The 20,724-nt window shown below is 32.5% G+C and overlaps 2 protein-coding genes and 1 long non-coding RNA gene across 3 annotated transcripts; 1 reads left to right on the top strand and 2 right to left on the bottom strand.

Annotated features, from left to right (window-relative positions):
• Nucleotides 1-7,387: 7,387 nt before the first annotated feature.
• Nucleotides 7,388-9,618, top strand: LOC148936055 (uncharacterized). The gene is made up of 3 exons (XR_016139725.1): nt 7,388-8,173; nt 9,140-9,196; nt 9,291-9,618. It is a non-coding gene; the product is annotated as an uncharacterized LOC148936055 (long non-coding RNA).
• Nucleotides 9,619-10,634: 1,016 nt separating this feature from the next.
• Nucleotides 10,635-19,759, bottom strand: LOC105423533 (bedraggled; the record flags this gene model as incomplete). Its single annotated transcript, XM_089080526.1, has 11 exons — nt 10,635-12,826; nt 13,017-13,064; nt 13,341-13,538; nt 13,622-13,849; nt 15,922-16,053; nt 16,226-16,506; nt 16,584-16,737; nt 16,860-17,077; nt 17,420-17,673; nt 18,726-18,942; nt 19,564-19,759. Coding segments are annotated over 11 exons (2,832 nt in total), but the record flags the coding sequence as incomplete, so codon positions are not given.
• Nucleotides 13,712-15,916, bottom strand: LOC148936054 (TNF receptor-associated factor 3-like). Its single transcript, XM_089078821.1, has 2 exons — nt 14,071-15,916; nt 13,712-13,849 (listed from the first exon to the last, which is right to left on the bottom strand). The coding sequence occupies exon 1, from the start codon at nt 15,546-15,548 to the stop codon at nt 14,145-14,147; it is 1,404 nt and encodes a 467-aa protein (XP_088934947.1). The 5' UTR covers nt 15,549-15,916; the 3' UTR covers nt 13,712-13,849; nt 14,071-14,144.
• Nucleotides 19,760-20,724: the final 965 nt, after the last annotated feature.

Genomic DNA, 20,724 nt, shown 5'->3' with positions numbered 1-20,724 from the left:
AAAATAACATTGTAATATAGTAATATGAAATGAAATATTTTTAATGCAAAATATTTTAAAAATATTCTTTTTATTCTAGTTTAAATAAACATATAACACAATTTACATATATCTTTCTGAGATGAGTTATGGTGATAACATCACGCGTACGTGTTTGAAGAGTTACTACAATATTTAATGCAATTATCGTATCTCCATGATTGCATTAATGCTCGTATTCTAGAGATCTATTCAGATCTATCATTTCCATCAGTGTATATCTGATGTACTTATATTTCAGCTGTAATAATGGAAGATAAAAATAATTAAATGCCGCGTACAAAATAAAATAACTTAGATTTGTATTTCTTATATTAATTTTATACTCTACATGTTTTAAACATGCAATTAGGTTTTATTAATTTTTTTATATATATTCTCTAATAACATGTAAAGATTTTGAGAATATTCGGAAAATATTGCAAAAATATATTCTTTTTTTATTTGAAATATACATTACATTATCAAAAATATGTTACGTTGTCCAATTTTTTTTTTTTTAATACATATTAAGACTATGTTCTAATTTACAATAAGAATATTTGAGAAATATATACAGAGATTTATATCTCATATTCCTTAATTATATTGAATATAGATGTATTAAATATAGATTAAATATATTTCTCAGATAATAAAAAAATTTAAATAAACGGATATTTTCAATACAGTTTTTATTTGTAATATGTATTTCAAATAAAAAAGAAATATATGTAATCTGTTTTTGCGATATTCTCTAGATATACTCAGAATCTGTATGTGCTATTAGTGTTAATATATATCTGGCATAAAATTAATTATTGTATTAAAGTCAATTATTTTCTTAAAATTATTTTAAAGTTTTCGTCTTTGTTTTTGATATCATAATTTGATTGTAGTGAAAAAACAAGAGTTTTAAGGGGATCCTAAAGTGACGGGAATTACCGACACATTACAGTGCACCAAAGAACTTTTTATTGGCTTGACAGATTGCAAAATTCTTTCAGGCAATTAAAATACGCACAAAAAGAATATGCACGACAATCGATTTAACAAGTAAATAAGAAAAAAATGGAAAAATTCACGTAATTTTAGTTCGTACAGCTGTTACATCAGATCTTCATTTCCTTAATACAAAAATTCTACAGCTCATATGTACAAAATGAGTACGTTCCGCACTTCGGACTAGATGAATAAACAATATTATATTTTTGGATTTATGATTGAAAGTTTAGAAAAAAAGTTTGAGACTTGAACAGATTGTGTATGATTTTACGCGTATATATATATATATATATATATATATATATATATATATATATATGCTTGGCGATATAAAATAATAAGTAGAGCAGTAATTGTAGTTGATCTTGCAATAGATGGCGTTGCAGAGGAAAGATAAAGACAAACGATCTATGGGATCGATAAAACGTTAAATAAATTTGCTTGCTAGAATAAAGTGAATTTAATTTTTTATCGAAATTCATCCCGCACTTCTTTTTTGTGCTATGTTTCAATTGCACAAAAGGATTTTGTAATCTGTAAAACCAATTCAAAAATGCCAGCTGTAATGTGTCGATAATCTCGTCAGTATTTTCAATAAACAGTCAACATATAATTTGTGTTTTTACTTTAGATATATATATATATATATATATATATATAAAAATTCCTATTTTATATATATATATATATATATATATATATATATGTATATATAAAATAGGAATTTACATTTACAGTCTCGTATGGATAAAATGATATAATTCCACAGTTTGAATTACTTTAAAGAAAACAATAAGTAAACAATACTGAACTTGTAAAATTACAATCCGAAACCTAACAAAAAAGATCTATCTATCAACAGTATAATCATTTCTAACTTCGACGGAATGAGAATGAAGGACTCTGATTGGTCCATTCTTTCATGCCTTACACGTTATGAAGAAAGGGAGAAACACGATGTCTTATTTCGACGAATATAAAAGTTTTGCAGCTTTGTATGGACAAAATGATACAATTCCGCACTTCAGATTAGTTTAAAGAACAATACTGCTTCTACCATAAAATCACGGCATTGCGATCTGATTCTGATGAAAGACAAGGATGAGTACACGAAAAGAAAGACGGACGATGTCGTCGAAATGAGAAATAATTATACGCATACTGTTGATGCTTAGATCTTTTTTGTTAGGCTTTTGATTGTAATTTTACAAGCTCAGTATTGTTCTTTAAACTAATTCGAAATGCGGAACTGTATCAGGACTATGCGGAATATGCGGAACTTTTGTAAATACAAAGCTGCAAAACTTTTATATTCGAAATATCGACATCGTGTTTCTCCCTTGCATAACTCCCTGAAATGAGAAATAATTATACGCTTATTGTTGATGCCTAGATCTTTTTTGTTAGGCTTTGGATTGTAATTTTACAAGCTTCTTTAAAGTAATCTGAAGTGCGGAATATATCATTTTGTACATGCAAAGCTGCAAAACTTTTATATTCGTCGAAATAAGACATCGTGTTTCTGCCTTGCATAACGTATAAGGCAAATATACAAATTGTAACTTAGAAAAGAAATTTTCGCAAATATATCTGTCGTACGTTTTGTTAACTATTTTAATCATGTATACAATAGAAATATCAGAATCGAAACGGTGATCGACGAAGTTCTATGTTGTAGAGTGGCAACATATGAGACTTGTCGTGCGAAAAGTTCGATCCTCAGCCACTCTCCGCTAGGAGATTATGCCATCCGCTCATACCTCCTTTTTTTTTATCTTTCTTACAATATAAAATATATGACTGATGTCTGAAAAATTTAATTAAAATAAAAAATTTTTAATAACATTTTATTTGTAAAATAAAAACGTTATGGCGCTGCATATTTGTGAATTTTTATATCACGGTGCGGGTGTATCTTTAAAAATATGAACAATGTATATATCATTGAATTGGACATTATAAATATATAATGTAATATATTTGTACATTATTTATATATATAAATATTTTATATAAATATTTTATATAAATTTATATATATAAGTATATTTTACATATTTGTACTCTTTCGCGCTCCATGCACTGGTCGTCGAGCGTCTTCGACATTACCTGGTCACCGCTCGTTATTATTGATATATAGAGCATGAATTAAAAAGAGTAAGCAGATATGAAAATAATGTATGAAAAAATTCAAAAATTGTTATATGCTTTACTTGTCATACTCATAATGACTTGTTATATAATTTTATAAAATTATAATAACTGAAGAATCTAATAAATGAGTGAGAATAAGTACGAAATTATTTTCTTATTACAATCTTATTGTATATATTCCGATTCTTAGAAATGGAAAATTTATATTTCAGATAATTAATTATAAATTTAACAAGTTGCGCATATTTTTATCTTATATCAAACAAAAAGAAGAGAACAAAAAGAAATAATATAATTTGATTATTTCATTTATCATTCAATAAATGTCTTGTCGAATTTGTAAGTAATTACTCAAACTGTGAATTTCTTGAAGATTTTCGAAATATATATTATACATTTATACTGAGAAAATAATTTCCTAGACATTTTTATTTATTACACAATTATAATTTTTATACATAAAATTATATACAATTATATATAACGATTTTCGTTTCTCTTCATGCATTATTAATATCTGTTTATTCTTTTTAATTCTTTCGCTATACTACGTTAGCAATAAAGAACGATAATAGAACAAAAGACGCTGGACCATCGCACGGTGTATACTGCGCGAAAGAGTACGATAATATTTCTATTTCCTTCTCATACGCGTCGCGAACGCGAGAGAGTACAACGATATTCCTATTCTCTACTTACAGCGCTTCGGTGCGAGAAAGTAGGATGATATTTCTATTCTCTTCGGCCAACTCAACGTGCTGAGCGCCGAGCACATGTACGTATCTCGTCTTTTGTGTGCGTGCCTCGCACACGTGAACTCGCCACGATATGGTCAAAACAATTAGAATTGAGACAGAGCGTGACACGAAGTTACGTTCTCGGAAGAAAGCGCTCTTTTCATAATTATTTTATCCATAATTATATTCTTATAATTAGTGCCATGGTGAAAAGTGTTTCGTCAATGTCAGAAGCTATTTGGTACTGATAAAAATTATAATCAAAAACGTCTGTTCTGACGGTACTTGCAAAATAAAATGAATGCCAGAAGCGTCAGTTCTGATAGTACTAGTTATTACAAATAAATTATATGTAAACAATCAGAAAGACAAGAAAGAAATTATCAATTGCATTCTCATGAGAATGAAGAAGTCCATTCTATATTTCATATTACAATATGATTCGAATAATAAAAATCAGAAGCGTTTATTTGAATGGTACTGATAAAAATTATAGTCAGAAGCGTCTGTTTAATGTTACTGGCAAAAATGTATGCCTGGACGATACCGATTATTACTAATGCATTATTTGTAAACAATTGGAGAGATACCTACCACACACATACACACATCTAAAATTACATATAGATCTAATGTAGTGTGTGTAATGTGTGTAATGTGCGTGTGCGTGTGCGTGTGCGTGCGTGTCGTGTGCATGTGCGTGCGTGTGCGTGTCGTGTGCGTGTGCGTGTCGTGTGCGTGTGCGTGCGTGTGCGTGTGTATGTGTGTGTGCGCGCGCGCGCGCGCGCGTGTGTGTGTGTAATGGAATATGCAATGTTATCGCAAAATCTAATAAAATTATATACATGTTTGTACTAGATATCGTAGCAATTAGCCAACTAGTTAATAGCAATAAATAGTTCCATGTCTTTCTATAGCGAGTCGCTTCACTACGTATGTGTAATATGTACATGTTCTCTTTGAGAAAAATACATGTAGTGTTCTTCGTATCCTGGTCTATAAGGATATTGGACATAGCGAATGTCGTGAAGAATGACTACTGCATTGACAATACATGTATACAATATATACATGTATTTTCATTTATTTAGTAAAATGATAAGGTAAAAATTAATATGAGTAAACGGAATTAGTCATGTCGATAATATAGATTTTTTAAATTGTTGATAATATCGACTTTTTAAATTTTCGATCGTTACCGACATTTCTTTAATTCCGTTTAGATGGCATTAACGGACGGCCGTCGGAGTTCGTTCTTCGCTTTAGGATCCCCTTAAGAGTGTAGTATTTTTAATTGGATGTCAATATGAAATCTATGATAAAACTGTGCCAATTTCATTGTCCTGATTGCCCGAATCAAACATAGTAGTAATTCTGATTTATAGTCGCCAACGGATGAAATACAGGTTAATATTGCATTTAACGCCTTGTAAAATAAGACGCACGTTCCGAGAATGTGTGATGAATGAATGAGCTAAAATGATGATTGTCGTTTAATAAACTTATTAGTGAAAACGGTCGCATATCGGAATCCGAATGTTTCTCGCGCTAATTATATAAATGACGATAAAAATGAGACGGAACACTAATCGCGAACTAGTCGTTGCAGCTTGTGCTTCAATAGATTCGAAAAAATAATTTTATATTATTATATTATTTGCTTGCATGCAAAGTAATTTTAACAAATTTTAACTATTTAACATTAAGAGATTCTACAAAAATATAATAGCTTCTATATTCTAAAATTCTATATAATTAATATAATTAAATAAAATTATTAATTAAAAAAATTTTTTTAAATGAAAAAATAAAAAGAAAATAAAAAATATGTATTATAAATTATTGTATTTTGACTTTCATAATTTTTAGAAGTTTTTTCATAGCTCTTAATAAAAAGTTAAGTGTTCGAAATATTATTCTATGCTATTATGCATCTTTTAAGTGATTATCTAAATTATTTATTTAAATTAATTATTATCTTATTTTAAGATTAGATAGAAATAGATTATGCATAAATAAATTAATATTTATAACAGTTGAATTTACAATGTAATAGAAATACAAGTAATGAGTGCATGTTGGATACAATCCTTGACAAAGTAGTGACCTCCATTATGTCATGCCATATTGCTTCTGATAATATACTGTAACGCGGTCACCTCGTTCGACGCTCGGATCGGCTCGTCGGTGTCAGGGTTCGAGAGGAGGGGAGACTCAAGCGTACGCGAACACAAGTGGCGGCGTGAAAAAGATAGTTTATTTAGCGAAAGAGAGATACAACGTGCAGGGCCAGGAGATGTCGCAGTGTCGCTGGTAGCAAAGCGGAGACGCAACCGATTGGCGCAAGGCGATGAGATGCGCAGGACAGGTGCGGTGTGCGGTCGGCAACGGTCGATTTACACGGCGTGATTACCACTAGGGGTCTTAGGATTACTGACTTATAACTAGCGGCCTTAATCTCTATCGCATGCACTTACGAGCTAATGTCAGGCGGGACGGTTAGGTATTGCGGGCAGGGTCGAGTGCCACGTTGAGCCCTGCCTTCGCAACGGAAACCGGTGACACCCGGTGGAGCTGAGTGAAACCTCAGCCCGAGGAGCGGTGGCAGGAGTCGGAGAAACCCGACAGAGCTGAGTGAAACCTCAGCCCGTGGAGCGGTGACAGGAGTCGGTGAAACCCGACAGAGCTGAGTGAAACCTCAGCCCGTAGGTAGAGAAAGCCGGTGAAACCCGGCAGAGCCAAGCGAAACCTTGGCCCCGAGAGGTAGTAGGTACTGGTTAGGTATCAGGAGTCGGATCGCAGGATGGGATCTGGTCCCGATGTCTCGGCCGGCCGGGCTTATATACCCGGCCGACGTTCCCCACTGCGCGCCGTCGGTCCGGTGGCGGGGAGTCGGTATCGCGTGGGGACATCGCGAGCGAGATAGCGAGAGCGAGACGGCGCGTGCGCCCTGCAGGCAAGCGAATGCGATAGCGCGAGTGGTGTACGTGCAAGCGGGATAGATAGTGCAGGATAGTGAGCCCAATGTTTGTATATATTATGTATATGTATATGTATGTATGCTCGTAACGGCCCTGCCGTTACAATACAAAATAATGGTCTATTATAGGTTTTTATGAATTCATCACGATACGATTTAGTGATTTTAAAAACACGTTGAAATATATAAATTTTTTTATTTTGTAGAATTTTTCATAAATTTTTTATAAATTTACAATTATTAAGAATAATGTATACATATTAAAGTATACATATTAAATAACTATTATTTAAAATTAATCCTAAATTAGTTTTTAGATGTTAAATTACTATTTGCTAATTAATAATATTAATAATAATAATATTAATATTAATATTAATAATATTAATAATATGTAAAAAATACTTTGAACTATCATAAATATTGATTAATATTTCTCTCGATAAATTTTTTGTCCGTTCAGATTGAGATTAATTATATTAGACGAAAGAAATAAGAATAATTAATAATATTAGATGAAAAAAATAAAAAATTAAACAATTTGTATGCAGATAAAGATTTCTGAAATTTAATATTTCTTAAAAGCAATGATTATTTTAAAAGAAATATTTTTATTCTGTTTTATTCTTAATATTCGCAATGTATAGAGATCTCTGCTTAGAGATCGACGAAATAAAGAAATATCCTTGACAACAAAGCTTATATAAGGTTTGAAAATGAATGACTTATTTTTGTCAAATGGTTAAATTCATTTCCTTCTTTCCCTATAAAAAAAGAGAAAAAACTTAAATGAGAGTAAATGTGAAAGGAAGGATATGAAGAAGCAGTAGACTCAAGGAAAGGGAACGATGGAGAGGGACAATGAAAGAGATAGCCGCGGGATAAGACGACGGGAGTACCGCGTGTGCTAAAATGGAGGATGATGATCTCCCCTATCATGTAGATCTAAATAGATAATACGCTGGTTGCAACGGATCTAGTTGCCCTCAGTCTTGCGATGCAGGTGAATCAGGACTAGAATTCATACTTTCTCCGTTCTTTAGTCCACTTTTCCATCCTTGGAAGATAGAGAGTAGAGAGACTTCACGATGAAGCGGCGGATCCTAGAGCTAATCACAAGACTCACTTCTCGTGATTTAATTACTGCTGCTTTTGCCGGATCTAGTAAACGCCAAGAAGAATCGGCTGAGGAAACAACAATCCAAACTAGAGCACGAGGCTCAGCAGCCTAACGAATATGATTATGATTATGACTATGATGGATATGACGAAAAAAATGGTAAGTATTTCGTTTAGTATAACAATATTAAATTATTTAATAAAGAAAAAAGAGGGACAGACTTTTAATTTAAGAATTTTAATTTAAATTCTTATTTTTTACTAATTTCTTTTTTATTTTTAAGAACAAGCAATATATTAGGTAATATAATTAAGAATATTTTTTTCTTGATAATCATGGTATCATTATATAAAAGAGAATACCAATAAGCTTTAATTCCTATTTATAAAAATCGAATTGCACACTAGTCATGTAATATTTATAGATTTTTTATTCAAAAACAAAAGATCATTTTAATTTTAAATTAAAGTAAAATTAGTAAAGTTAAATTCTAAAGTAAGAATTAGAATTGTTTCAGATAAAAAAATTTTTTTAAATAAAATTGAGAATTTTTTTAAATAGAATTTTAAATAGAAGAGATTACAGAATTTTTTTATTAATCAAGCTATTTTGTAAATTTTGTATGATTTTTTTATTATCTTGTTTAAAAATCTGCAAAATTATTTTTCTTAATTATCATAGTAGCAATGTAAATTTACCTATAAATAAATAAGAATATATTTATAAATGTGTAGATATGTGTAAAAATGATAAATGTGTAGAATTGTTCAACAATTCTCTCAAGAAACGCCGGAAATCTTATACCAGAAATTAATCTCGTTAAGACGCCGTATAAAATAATTAATCTCTTATTTTAATCAGAGTAATCTAATTAATATCATTTAATTCAATTTATTAATTATGAATGTATTTTAATACAAATTCATAATTACATATAGAGATAGTTTTTTGGTTTAGCTTTTTCTTTCTTATAGATATTAAAGATGCTATAATATCTATTTCGACTTTGCGAACTTGTATTAAATTTGTATAAATTCTCGTTTACATTATTAATTAGATTTCTTTGTCAATAATAATTTTTAAGTCCTTTTAGGTTTATTAATAATAAGAGTATTATTTGTTTAGAAACTACGACGACATTGTCACCACCTGTGGCATCCACTAGTATTACATGACTTTCGGGTAAGCGGAAGTTTTACATTATTTTAATATAAAAAAATTATTATAAATAAAATATTTTGATTAGTTGTTATAGCAAAATTATTATAATTAATAGCTTATTGAATGTAGAATGGCCCAAAAGACCAGGAGAAAGCTTCAATGCGTAAATCAAAAACACTTACAGATTCATCAGTTACTACACAACTCGATTTTATGACCATGATAAATAGAATTATTTTAAAACATTCTTTTATAGTAAAAAACAAAACAAAAGCGAAAGAAGTTAAAAAAATGATTAGAATAAAGTATTTTTGTTTTCCATCTTGAAATTTGAATTTTAATTGTATATATTCTACAGATTTAGGGATAACTACTCCTATTTCTGAACGAAATTATTTAGTAAGTATTCGATAATAAAAACAAATTACAGAAATTCTGTAAAATGTATAGCGTTTGTTAATTCTTTTTCTTCTCTTTCACCTACTTCTGAAATATTATCGGGTGAGAGTAATGTATATACTTCTGTGACAGTGCAAGGTGGGTGAGTAATTGTTTGTAAAATTAATTATAATTAACATTTTTTTAAAAATTTTTGTTTATAAATTTACAAAAGAATAATATTTAAATAAGGATGAATCTGGTCGACTTAGAGACTTTGGTCATTTTCCGGCGCCGCGGGATATCCTGGAAAGCCCGGAAGTATTCCTGGAGTCCCAGGACCACCTGGACCTCCAGGACCTGCACTAAATGTAAGAAATTTTCTTTATAATAATTTTCATTTTTTATATCATTTCTTTATATTATTTAAATAATAATATATGTTATTTATAGGTTTCTATTAAATAATTTAATTAAGGTCCTTGAGTAGTCACCGCGGCCATATTGGAATCGTGACGTCATAAGCGAGAAATGACACAATAAAGTTTATGACGACAGTTTGCAAATAAAGAAATATTTGATTAAAATAACATCTGATATGGCTTTAAGATACTTGTGAAAATGAACGGCTGCTATCCTTTCTCTTTCTCGTCTCTTGATAGTCAATAAATAGCTGTAAAAGACACGTGAAACGAAGCTTGTTCAAGCAGAAAACACGATTTGACAACTGTTGAAAGAAATGGAAAAAATACTTTCACATATAATGTCCGACGATAATTTTAGCTGCCGCCCATTTTTACGAATCTGGTAAGTACGAAACAAGTCACATCTGCATGATTAAGCATACAATAACGAAAATAGCCGTTATAAAAAATTTCATTGTCCGCATGTCACTTGTAAAGATGAACAAGGACAAGGATAAGATGAACAAGGACAAGGATAAGATGAACAAGAATGAGCTTCTATTTTTCACTGCGATGGTACGTCACTACCGTCAACGCGGAATTCTTCGCTGAGTACTCAGAAGCCTTAAGAACTGTAAATCCTTCTTTCTTTACACAGTGTTGAAAATTATAAGGCGTTTACAAGAACATAAAAACTTTATTGTGGTTCATAATATCAGGTATAGCATAATATTACACTTACGGAGGATTGAATATTTGAATGCCTATACTAGCGAAATGCAAGATCATAATTGCAACAATATAACATATATTTTCTCCCTTTTGACATAACACTCTCGATGGCATTTTTTGTTTTCATTTGACCGAGATGATAATTTTATATGATCTAGTCTAGTCTAGTCAATCGCAATAATTAATTTTCATGATAATCAATCAAAAAGTACAAGAAAATGGTAATTGGACGGACTATACACTCTTGCATTATGAGGCTAATGGACATATCTAGCGAGTCGATTTAAAATTATAACATAATTTGGCTCGCTAAAATGCTACATGCATATATTTACAAAATGAACGATGACTAATCACAATGAACGAGAATACACAAGTATATTACATATAAATGCTGTTCGCGCAATTTTTGCAGAAAACGCGATCCATGCGAACTAACTTCAAGTTTAAGTTGTTATTAAATTATCTTGAACTTAAAAAATTAGGTTTAAGTTTCTAGTCGGGAGAGTTAAGATTTATGTGTTTCCTAATTATCTCTGCTTCAGTCATTTCTTTATCGCGCAATCTCCAGAAAAACCTAGTAAGAATTAGACCAATACACTTCTTCATTCTTGCACTACTTTATTAGCAACAACAATATAATTTTCATTTACTTAATTATTAAGAAGGACAAAGGCCTGTATATTTACATGACTTATTTGGAATCGCAATTAAATCTGTTTCTGAATAATCTTATCCAGCAAGAAAATATATATTGCATCCATTGTAAGATTAAATGAGATTAAAAATCGTATACTTGGCTTTGATGTTAAGAAAAATGCAAGACCGAGATCCAAGATATTCAGAAGTGCATCAGATTACATTAAATGCAAAACATTCTTTTCTTTAAACGCTCTATGAAAAAAATATACATATATATGTATTGTATATTAAGAAATAAATACGATAAAAGAACACAAACAATATTTCGGGGTAGCAATAGGGGCATGCAATCGTTCAGGCACAGGAATAAAAGATCCTAATCTCGAGGAGGTTCAAATAGTTGGAGACTGAGTCAATCGCTTCGACATCAATTAACGTCGAATCTGGTTAACGTAGAGAGTTTTTTCTCTCCGTCTATATTACAGATAGAAATTACAGTCTGGAGAAAGGCAGCGAATCGCTAATCGGAATCGGCAAACCCGAAATTTCAGTTTCGCACATGCGTGCAACGACCGATCAATGCATCAATTTATATCACAGAAACGGAACTCTCCATTTCGCTCGCAGTCTTCTTTTCATTACCGTCATCGTCATTGTTGTGATCGTCATCGTCGCGGCGATGACTGTCATCGATTTGTTCGCCGGGGACTAGAGACGTGTCTTTCGATAGGATCAAGGAATCCTCGCCAATAGGCGCGGCGGCCTCGACTAGATTCTCGACGGATGCCGCCGTCGTTGGTTCCTCGTGGCAGAAACTTCTACGTAGAGATTGCTGCGTTCTCGCGGTACCTCTGCGTATGCTGCTGCGCAACAAATTCGCTACATCGGCGGCCGTCAGGTTCGAGCCGGACAAAGTATGCGCGGTGGTATTCGCATGCGGACGACAGCCACGATCAAGCGTCGAGTGGGTGCGTTCAATTGCGCGCGATCTTCCCGCGATGCCAATCCTGGTGGCACGGTCAATAGTATTTGGCCGATGACGCCGTTCGCTCGACGCATCCACGCTATGCCGATTACCACCAATGTTCGTTACGTCTGGCCGCGGTTCTGACGGTATCTGGATCGTGATATGATCGTGTGACATTGGCGTTCCACTCAGATTCATCTCTACGAGAACAGTTGCATAATCCGGCGGTGGCGGCTGCAACGTTGATCTCTGTTGCGGTGCGCTACTCTCCCCCAGCACGTTCGCAATCCTTCGCACGCTTCGCCGAAAGCTCTGCCGCAACATCTTCGCAATCCGTGCACCAGTCGCTGTAGTATAACTCGGTGGAGGAGTATATTTCGGTGGTGGATCCTCGAAAGGTATCTCCGTGGTCGCGCTGGCTAAGATTCCGTTCCCATGCAAACTGGTATTAGTGTCGTTTCCGATCTGAGTCTGCGCATCACGAGGATCCTCCGGCTCCATCGGTGGCCGATAAAGCAACTGAATTCTCTGTGAAAATACAACGATTTGTTTCGTTGAAAATAAATATAATACCTTGACACATTTGTCAATATGTGATTTTACGTGTAATTATTTGTACGACGACTTAGAAAATGCATTATCGCAGAACAATTGCTGCAACAATTGCTACACATACAATGTACAATGGTAACGCAAGAAAGAATTAATGAAAACTTACGCCGTTACATTGTTCGCAATGATTTACTGTTACTTCCACCTGTTCACTCTATTGTCAGCAGAAAAGATAGCGTGAAAGATATGTTAGTCATTAATAGTGTATTAGTAGATACAAATGGTATAGAATGAAATATTTGCATCTATGTAGAATTACAATTATATAAGAAAAATGTTTCACAATGTTGTTGTGCTTCACTATTATTTTTGGATAGTAATCCTCTACAATCTTTGAATATATTATATATAGGTTTATCTGGGTTTTTTTTGTTTTTCCGGCGAGGATAATGAAATACTTGAAATTTCCTCGGCAAGCAAAAATACTTACGTCACATATATCGGGTGGTCCACTATTTAAATATCGACATGTTTGTATAATTGCTACTGCTGGTATCGTAAGTATCGGTATCAACTGAATCGCCGCCCCGAGTTGCCTTGCCCATACAGCCCAGTAATCTCTGCTTGTGCGACGATAAGAGTACAGTTCTCGAAAGTCGCTGTTCTTGAATATTACAATACTGAGAACCTATGGAGCATACAATAACTATGATGTATGCCGTGCGTAACTATGATCCGATTACCTTCGTTGCGTATAATATAACAATTTACCGTCAAAATAGTAGGGAGAACAACGTTCCACGTGAAGGATAGTAGTGGACCGATCCAGTACCTGAGGCATCGCTCGGTCGGTGGAAATAATTCCGCAACGACCGCCTCACCAGTGTGTGGACGTCCACGGACCGCGAACACAGCACCAATTTGTATTATATACAAAACAATTATCCACCATGATCCACCGACGATATAATCGAGATAATACACGACGTAAATACCTAACTGTGGACACATAATAATGCATAATGAGAATAAAACTTGATTGTATTTTCATTCAAATTATTATGAGAATATATTTAAAATAAAGTGTTATTTTTTAGTTTAATTGTAATTAGATAATAATTTTTATATCTTTGAATAATAACAAATATAACAAAACATAATTACATATAGCAAATATAATTTATTATAATAATAAATTATATTTCCATTGAAATAATTACCACTTATTATCATCATCCGTTTTGTCTCATTACTATAAAGTATTGTATTTAAAAGTATTGTATTAGAAGCATTATTAAACTAAGGACATTGTCGAAGCACTTGTCTTTATATCTTTCACTTGTATGTCCAAAAATATAGCGTTATTCTTAGTATAACCGGGGTATCTACTTAATATGGTATGGGGAATAAACATGTACAATCCAGATTCCTTATCAGGATCTGAATCATCCTTATCTCGACCTACGGTCTTCACGATTTTTCTAACATCGTTGGCGGGATTATCTTGGTCTCGTAGAATCGCGACGGCTCTGAGCACACAAGGCCAATCTAGCAAGGGATCCCATTTTCCATTTTCCACGCACAAGCATCCGATAACGTGGCGATCCTTCCATTGTCCTTTGCCATTCAGAAATAATTTCATTCTCAAGGTGTAACCGTATTCCTTATTATAAAAGATCGGACTGTAAAGCATGCAATCGCTCCCCTTCGCTTTGTTCATCTCTTCCTTGTAACGATCGATTCGCCATATAATACGACCATTCGTCGAGGCGATCTCTGCATTTTCGCAAATACACGAACTTAATGATAGTTCCGGTTTAGAATTCTCCATGATTAATTCTTCGATATATTTCAGATTCTCCTTCATCTGAAATTTTAGACCTTTTATATCCAATTTTCGTTTGAACATGCTTTCAGATTGATTATGAATTTCCTCTGACAAATCGTCCATCCTCTTTGACAAAATATCATGCTTAGACATTAGTTCCTTCGTATTCTTACATCTCGTTTCCAGTTCTAATTTTAAATTGTTAATGCGTTTTAAGTATTCCTGCCACATATCACTTGCGCGTACGCTCTCCTTAGCAACGAACGTTTTTAAATCTTGTAATTCTTTAAACCAATCATCTGGTGCGCACATCTGCTTGTTTTGCTCGTCGATCAAATCTCCCTCCAATAACTTCAATTGTTCAGATATTCGTCGTAAATTCAAGTTAGTGCAGTGTTGCATATCGTCAGTGATCATTTCCAAATCGTTCAATCTCCGATTCAGCGTTGCATGGTTATTGCGAGATTCCTCAACCGCTTCCTCAATATTTATTTGCAACGCGACAAGAGATTCCTGCTGAGAATGCAATAAATTCAAGTTTCTAGACAGATCATCCTGTAAGCGAATTCGCTCTTTTTCTCCTTGATTGATAGCCAAACGCAATAATGTTAATATCGAGAATACTTTTTCTTTCCATACCGAATCTTGAATGTCCTTTAATTGAGTATTTCTCGACATTTTCTTGCTGCACGATTTCTCATGTGTCTCTAAGTTTCTGCGAGGAATGTAAACCCCGCATTTATTGGGACACTCTTCCAAAACCGCCGCACAATGCGTTATATGTTCCGTTAAATATTTTTCCTCCAAAAATTCATTGCAAAAATAGCAAGGTACACTACGACGCACTATTACGTGAACGTTATTACTCATCTCCCGTTTTAACACGGACGCGTTCGCGATACTGTATATGTCGGCGTGAACTGAAATGAAGCGCTGATAACAATTCTCTAAAGTGAAAGATTGTATGCTCTATCTGATAAGAAAAGCTGGGGCTCGATGATAGAGATAATACTACATACGCGATATAATAATTGCCCAGAAATTATATAGGTGCGTATCACGCGCATATCATGTTAACATACTGCGTAAATTAAAATAGTATCTCTGTATAATATAGTTATAATATAAATATATTTACGTGCTCGAGTACATTCGTAATTTCCATTAAATAACATCTTTAGATGATAAATTTATCAAAGATTTTTATCATCTATGATTTGGCAAATAAAGAATTTCAGCATACCTCTGTAGCCATAGGTAATCCAAGTATATAGGCACAAGCGCAGCTAAAAAAAGTGATAGTAGTTTCCCAGAGCTTCATCATTTTCGTATTAATCGCCATTATACCCGTTATTACGCAATGCCAGATCGCCAACTAAAATATTGATAAAACTTTTAAATACTCTTATTAATACATATTCACTAAAATGATGACTATATTTAATCATATAAAATTCCATGAATATATATTCATAGAATCTATGAATATATATTTCAATTATTTTCATAGTTTTCATTCATTGACTGCTAAGAAGAAATATACGTACTTGTTGTGCAATCCCAAATAAGATCAAAATGAAATAAAACAGGACTGCCCAGAACGGTGACGCCTGTTCGGTACCTAACAATGCGAATGTCGCAGGTACTAATTCAGTGGCTAACCGTAACACCTGATATCCGGATTCGGTACTCGTGTCCGTGCCAGGTTGTATTATGCGCTGACCAACAAGAAACGATGCGTGAGACATGAATCTCTCCGGCGTGCTACTGTATCCTGACGGTGCTGGTTGATTGGCAACCCTCATAAATGTATACCCTGATATTCTTTCTGCATCGAGAATGATAATATATGCGAATAAGTGCCAATTTCTATTATTCAAGATAATACAAAATAACTGTGTTTACCGAAAGAACTAGTAGTATAGATGTAGCCTTGATGCCTGAGGATTTGTATACAGGTATTCGCTAAGAAAACACTAAGAGAGAGAATCAGAAATGTCAAAAATATCACCATACTTGTATCTCGCTGCAGATGTTTGTGCTTATTATGAGCCGCTATCTAAAATTGACAATATTTCAATGAGTCGCTATTGATTGTTGCGTTTGAGAGTTATAATAAAAAAATAGGAGAATAATTATTATGCTTTCTAAACAATCATGCAATTGTAGATAATAATTTACCTGCATAGCAGCCGCACCGAGTAAACCCCATGTGAAGAAGACTTCATTTGAAGCAGCCAACCATGACTTCTCATTGATAAAGAATTCGTTCCAGATGATGGCGGGGAAAATTTGTATCGGGCTTGGAGCAAGTCCTACTAGTTTCGCACAAAGGACTAGCATGCCAAACACAGGTACTAATGTAAAAACGTATATGACCTTTCCATAAGATCTCAGTCCTAAATTAAAATAGAAACGAATAAAATTAAATTCTTTGTAAACTAAAGCTAGACATTAAACCAAAATGTCATGCAAAATACAATGACTAAACTTTCTTTTTTAATACATTATACACTTGAATATAAACGCGCATTGATATATTCTAACATTTTCTAATAATTACTCAATTAAATCTTTCAATTTCTTCTTTTTTTTTTTTTATAAAAATCGGTATTAAGAAAAAGCTGTCACAAAAGGTCAATAAGAGAAGTTAGTTTTTCATAAATCTTTGTGAAATTCGTGTCTTTCTTCTTAAAAAAAAAATAAATAAAAAATAAATAAATAAATAAATAAATAAATACCTTTACTCAATGAAACAAATACAATCATCCACACAACGGCTAAATTGAAGGCCACTTGGAACTTTAATGTGACGACACCAGGATTGGCCTCGTTCAAGTGATGTCTTTGCAATACAGCACCGCTGAAGTAATCCGGAACAGTCTCATATAATTTGTATAAAACGGTAGTATTGTGTGTGGGACGGCTGTCATCTCGATAGAGAAGAAACGGCTCTGCCCATCGATACCTATCCTGCTTCGTTATGAACGAATCTCTGTAATCAATGTACCACGCATTTTGTCTTACTTGATCAATATAGCATGTCATTATTTCAATATTGTATGCAAGTGATGGAAAAACGATGAAAACTTGAAAAAGATATTGATCATCGTGTCGAGATTGCAAACATAATATATGTACATATTAATTTGATGTTATTTCTAGAACTTGAGATTTTTCCATTATTTCTTCTTGATCTATTAAATTATTTGCAAATCCAAATGCAATTTTGAAAGTCATCAAAGGACCTATTATGGAACTATTCGGAATGGATTCTAATCAGAATCCTATTCCCTTGAAAATACAATATAAATCTAGAAATAACTGAATAATTCTAATCAAAATCCATTACGAAGAAGAAATTTATATATCTCTTAAATTTAGGATAATTTCGAAGAAATTTCGACTATTTTAATCAGCAATTAACTTGTTAAAAATAATAACAGCAATATTTTATCAACACGGACAAAATTATTAATTTTTATGTCAAATGTAAAAAGAAAGATTAGATCGAGGACAATAAATTATAAGAAATTTTACTATAAACAATTCTATCGAATGGATTAATCAAGTTAATTCTACTTTAATCAAAATAATTTTTAAAGATCCAAATTTAATCAGTCATTATCTTATCATTTAATATCTGTATTATTTGGTTAATAGAATTATTAATTTTTTATCAATTTATGATTAAACAATTAAATTGAGACTAAATTATACAATTATGGATGTAATTCTATCGATTTAGTTAATCATTAATTAAATTAATTCAAATTACGTTTCCATTTCTATCAATGTCTATTAATTTTAATCTTAGTTTACTCTTTATATTCTTTATCATTTTCTAATTCTTAAAATTAAAAAAATAAAAAGTTAGACTGAGATTAATTTAATCTTGATAAAAATGAATGTTAGTTTCACGTCTAATCACCATCGCTTTTTCTAAATTGTTTGAATCCGATTCACTTCTAGTTTATTTGATTGCAGCTATATGTAATTTATTTGAGCCATAATATATTGCGAGATATAATCGCATTAGGAATTTACCTGAAATACACAAACATCCATGATACACCGACTATGCTGTAGATACCGATAAAAGCCTGCGCGATAAGCAGAGCTATTCCGACACCTTGAAACAACGGTGATATTTTCCACATATCCACGGAACCAGCCGCCAGTCTTTGTCCGAGACATACTTGCAGTGTCAATAATGGAATGCCCAAAACGAGAGACAAGAATGCGAATTGTAAAATGAAATTTCCTGTAACAAAATAAATAAAGTATAAAACATAAAGAAGTTTTTACAACAGGTAAATGAAAAGTGAGTCTATGTAAGGAATAAAGCGTTCACGATCACTGCGATTATGAGTAACCATCCGTTTCTTCATTGGAGATCATTACTTTCGCAAATAGCTGCGGAACTAATTATTGATATTACAGAAGGTACGTCATGGTATGAATTATCAACCACGTGGTAATTTCGTCGGTTTGTTGTCCGTTCTATGAGGCTTTACACCGCGTTTGCGCCGCACACATTATACAGGAGGAATCTATAATTTCGCTGAGAGTTGTATATACGATTCTGATAAGTTCGGGGTAACTCCCGAGAGTTTGATACTTGTACGCGCATAAATATCGCCAATCATGTACAACATATAAAGACCACGTTTTTGACGTATTGGAACACATTGAAATTCGAAATTCGTCGAAATAAAATAACCGGTTTCGACCTCTCTGAATTCTCTCGTTCCGCGAAAATTACGCGCGTCAAAAGTGTTCCTTGTTCCTTGCATCGCGAAAAATTCGGTGGAACTTCTCAACGAAACCCTCGTGACGCGTTTGCAGTATTTTTGTAGCTGATGCATGTGTTATTGTAACTCACCTCCAAACTGCATGCTAAGAATGGAAACTCTGCTGATGTTAAAAAGTCCCAAAGTGCAGCCGAGACACGCGAGACTTGAACTGAAGTTGTGAGGCCATTTTCCTAGAGGATTTTCATCTTCGTCGTCATCTTCGCCTCTGTCATTATGTGTGTCGGCATCTCTCTGTCTCTCGCATGTTCTGGAACCGATGAAGATATATGATTATTAAGGATAATTAATAATAAATCTCACTGACAAATACCTTTAACATTAGTGTATATTAATAGTGCTATCATATATTATTAATTCTTGTTTGTATTTGTATTTATTTATATTTTTTAATTATTAATAATTTTATAAATTATTTATATTATTAACAATATACATACTATAAATATTAAAATTATACCCGCAATTCGATTGTTATTTGACAAAAATAAAGATTGGAGCACAAATGTAACGTAAGGAGATGTAATAGAAGTGTGAATGAAGCTTTTGAGAAATGTAAATTAGAATAAATCAAAATAAATCAAAATAAATGTTTTAGAAATAAATACATTCTTTCTTTATAATATTTTAATTTACACTTGTTAGAAATTTTTGTTCATGCTTCAGTCACTCTCTCCTTATGCTCCGATTTTTATTTTCGCCAGGATACTCGTGTTGTTACATTGTATGACATACAGAAAAAATTAAATTCGGCTTTTTAAAAAAAAATAGATTCTTACATATAGAATTATAAACAATCATAATAATCATAATAATCATAATAATCATAATAATATAATAAAATAAAAGATAATAATCATAATATAATATAATAAAAGAATTAGAAAATTAGAGAACAGTCTCATCTTATTGATAATTCGCCTTAAAGTCTGACGTCTGTTTAACGATTGACTGCTCGTATTCTAAGAATACGCTTCGTAATTTTTCATTCTTGAATTAAAGATTGAATTTAAAGATTGCTTCAGCAGGGGAATAATATTATTAATAAACCATAATAATTAATAAAATAAACCTGAATCGATATCTATATCCGATAAACGGAGGACTCACAGTTTAATATATACACAAGGTATTTTCAAGTTATTTTAAGCGTCTCTGCAATTTATTTTAATGCAATATATTTTAATAAAAAAAGGGAGTATATGAAGAGGCAAATTAATTTCTGATCGACG

Source organism: Pogonomyrmex barbatus, unplaced genomic scaffold (genome assembly GCF_055798465.1).
Source record: "Pogonomyrmex barbatus isolate J1 unplaced genomic scaffold, ASM5579846v1 scaffold3, whole genome shotgun sequence".
In the NCBI taxonomy this organism is placed as follows: Eukaryota; Metazoa; Arthropoda; class Insecta; order Hymenoptera; family Formicidae; genus Pogonomyrmex; species Pogonomyrmex barbatus.
The sequence above is the reverse complement of the archived record's forward strand: the minus strand, read 5'-3'. Positions and strand labels throughout refer to the sequence as shown.

Bases quoted from the DNA above. Each gene is read 5' to 3' on its own strand.
- LOC148936054 (XM_089078821.1), bottom strand. From the start codon at position 15,548: ATGAGTAATAACGTTCACGTAATAGTGCGTCGTAGTGTACCTTGCTAT.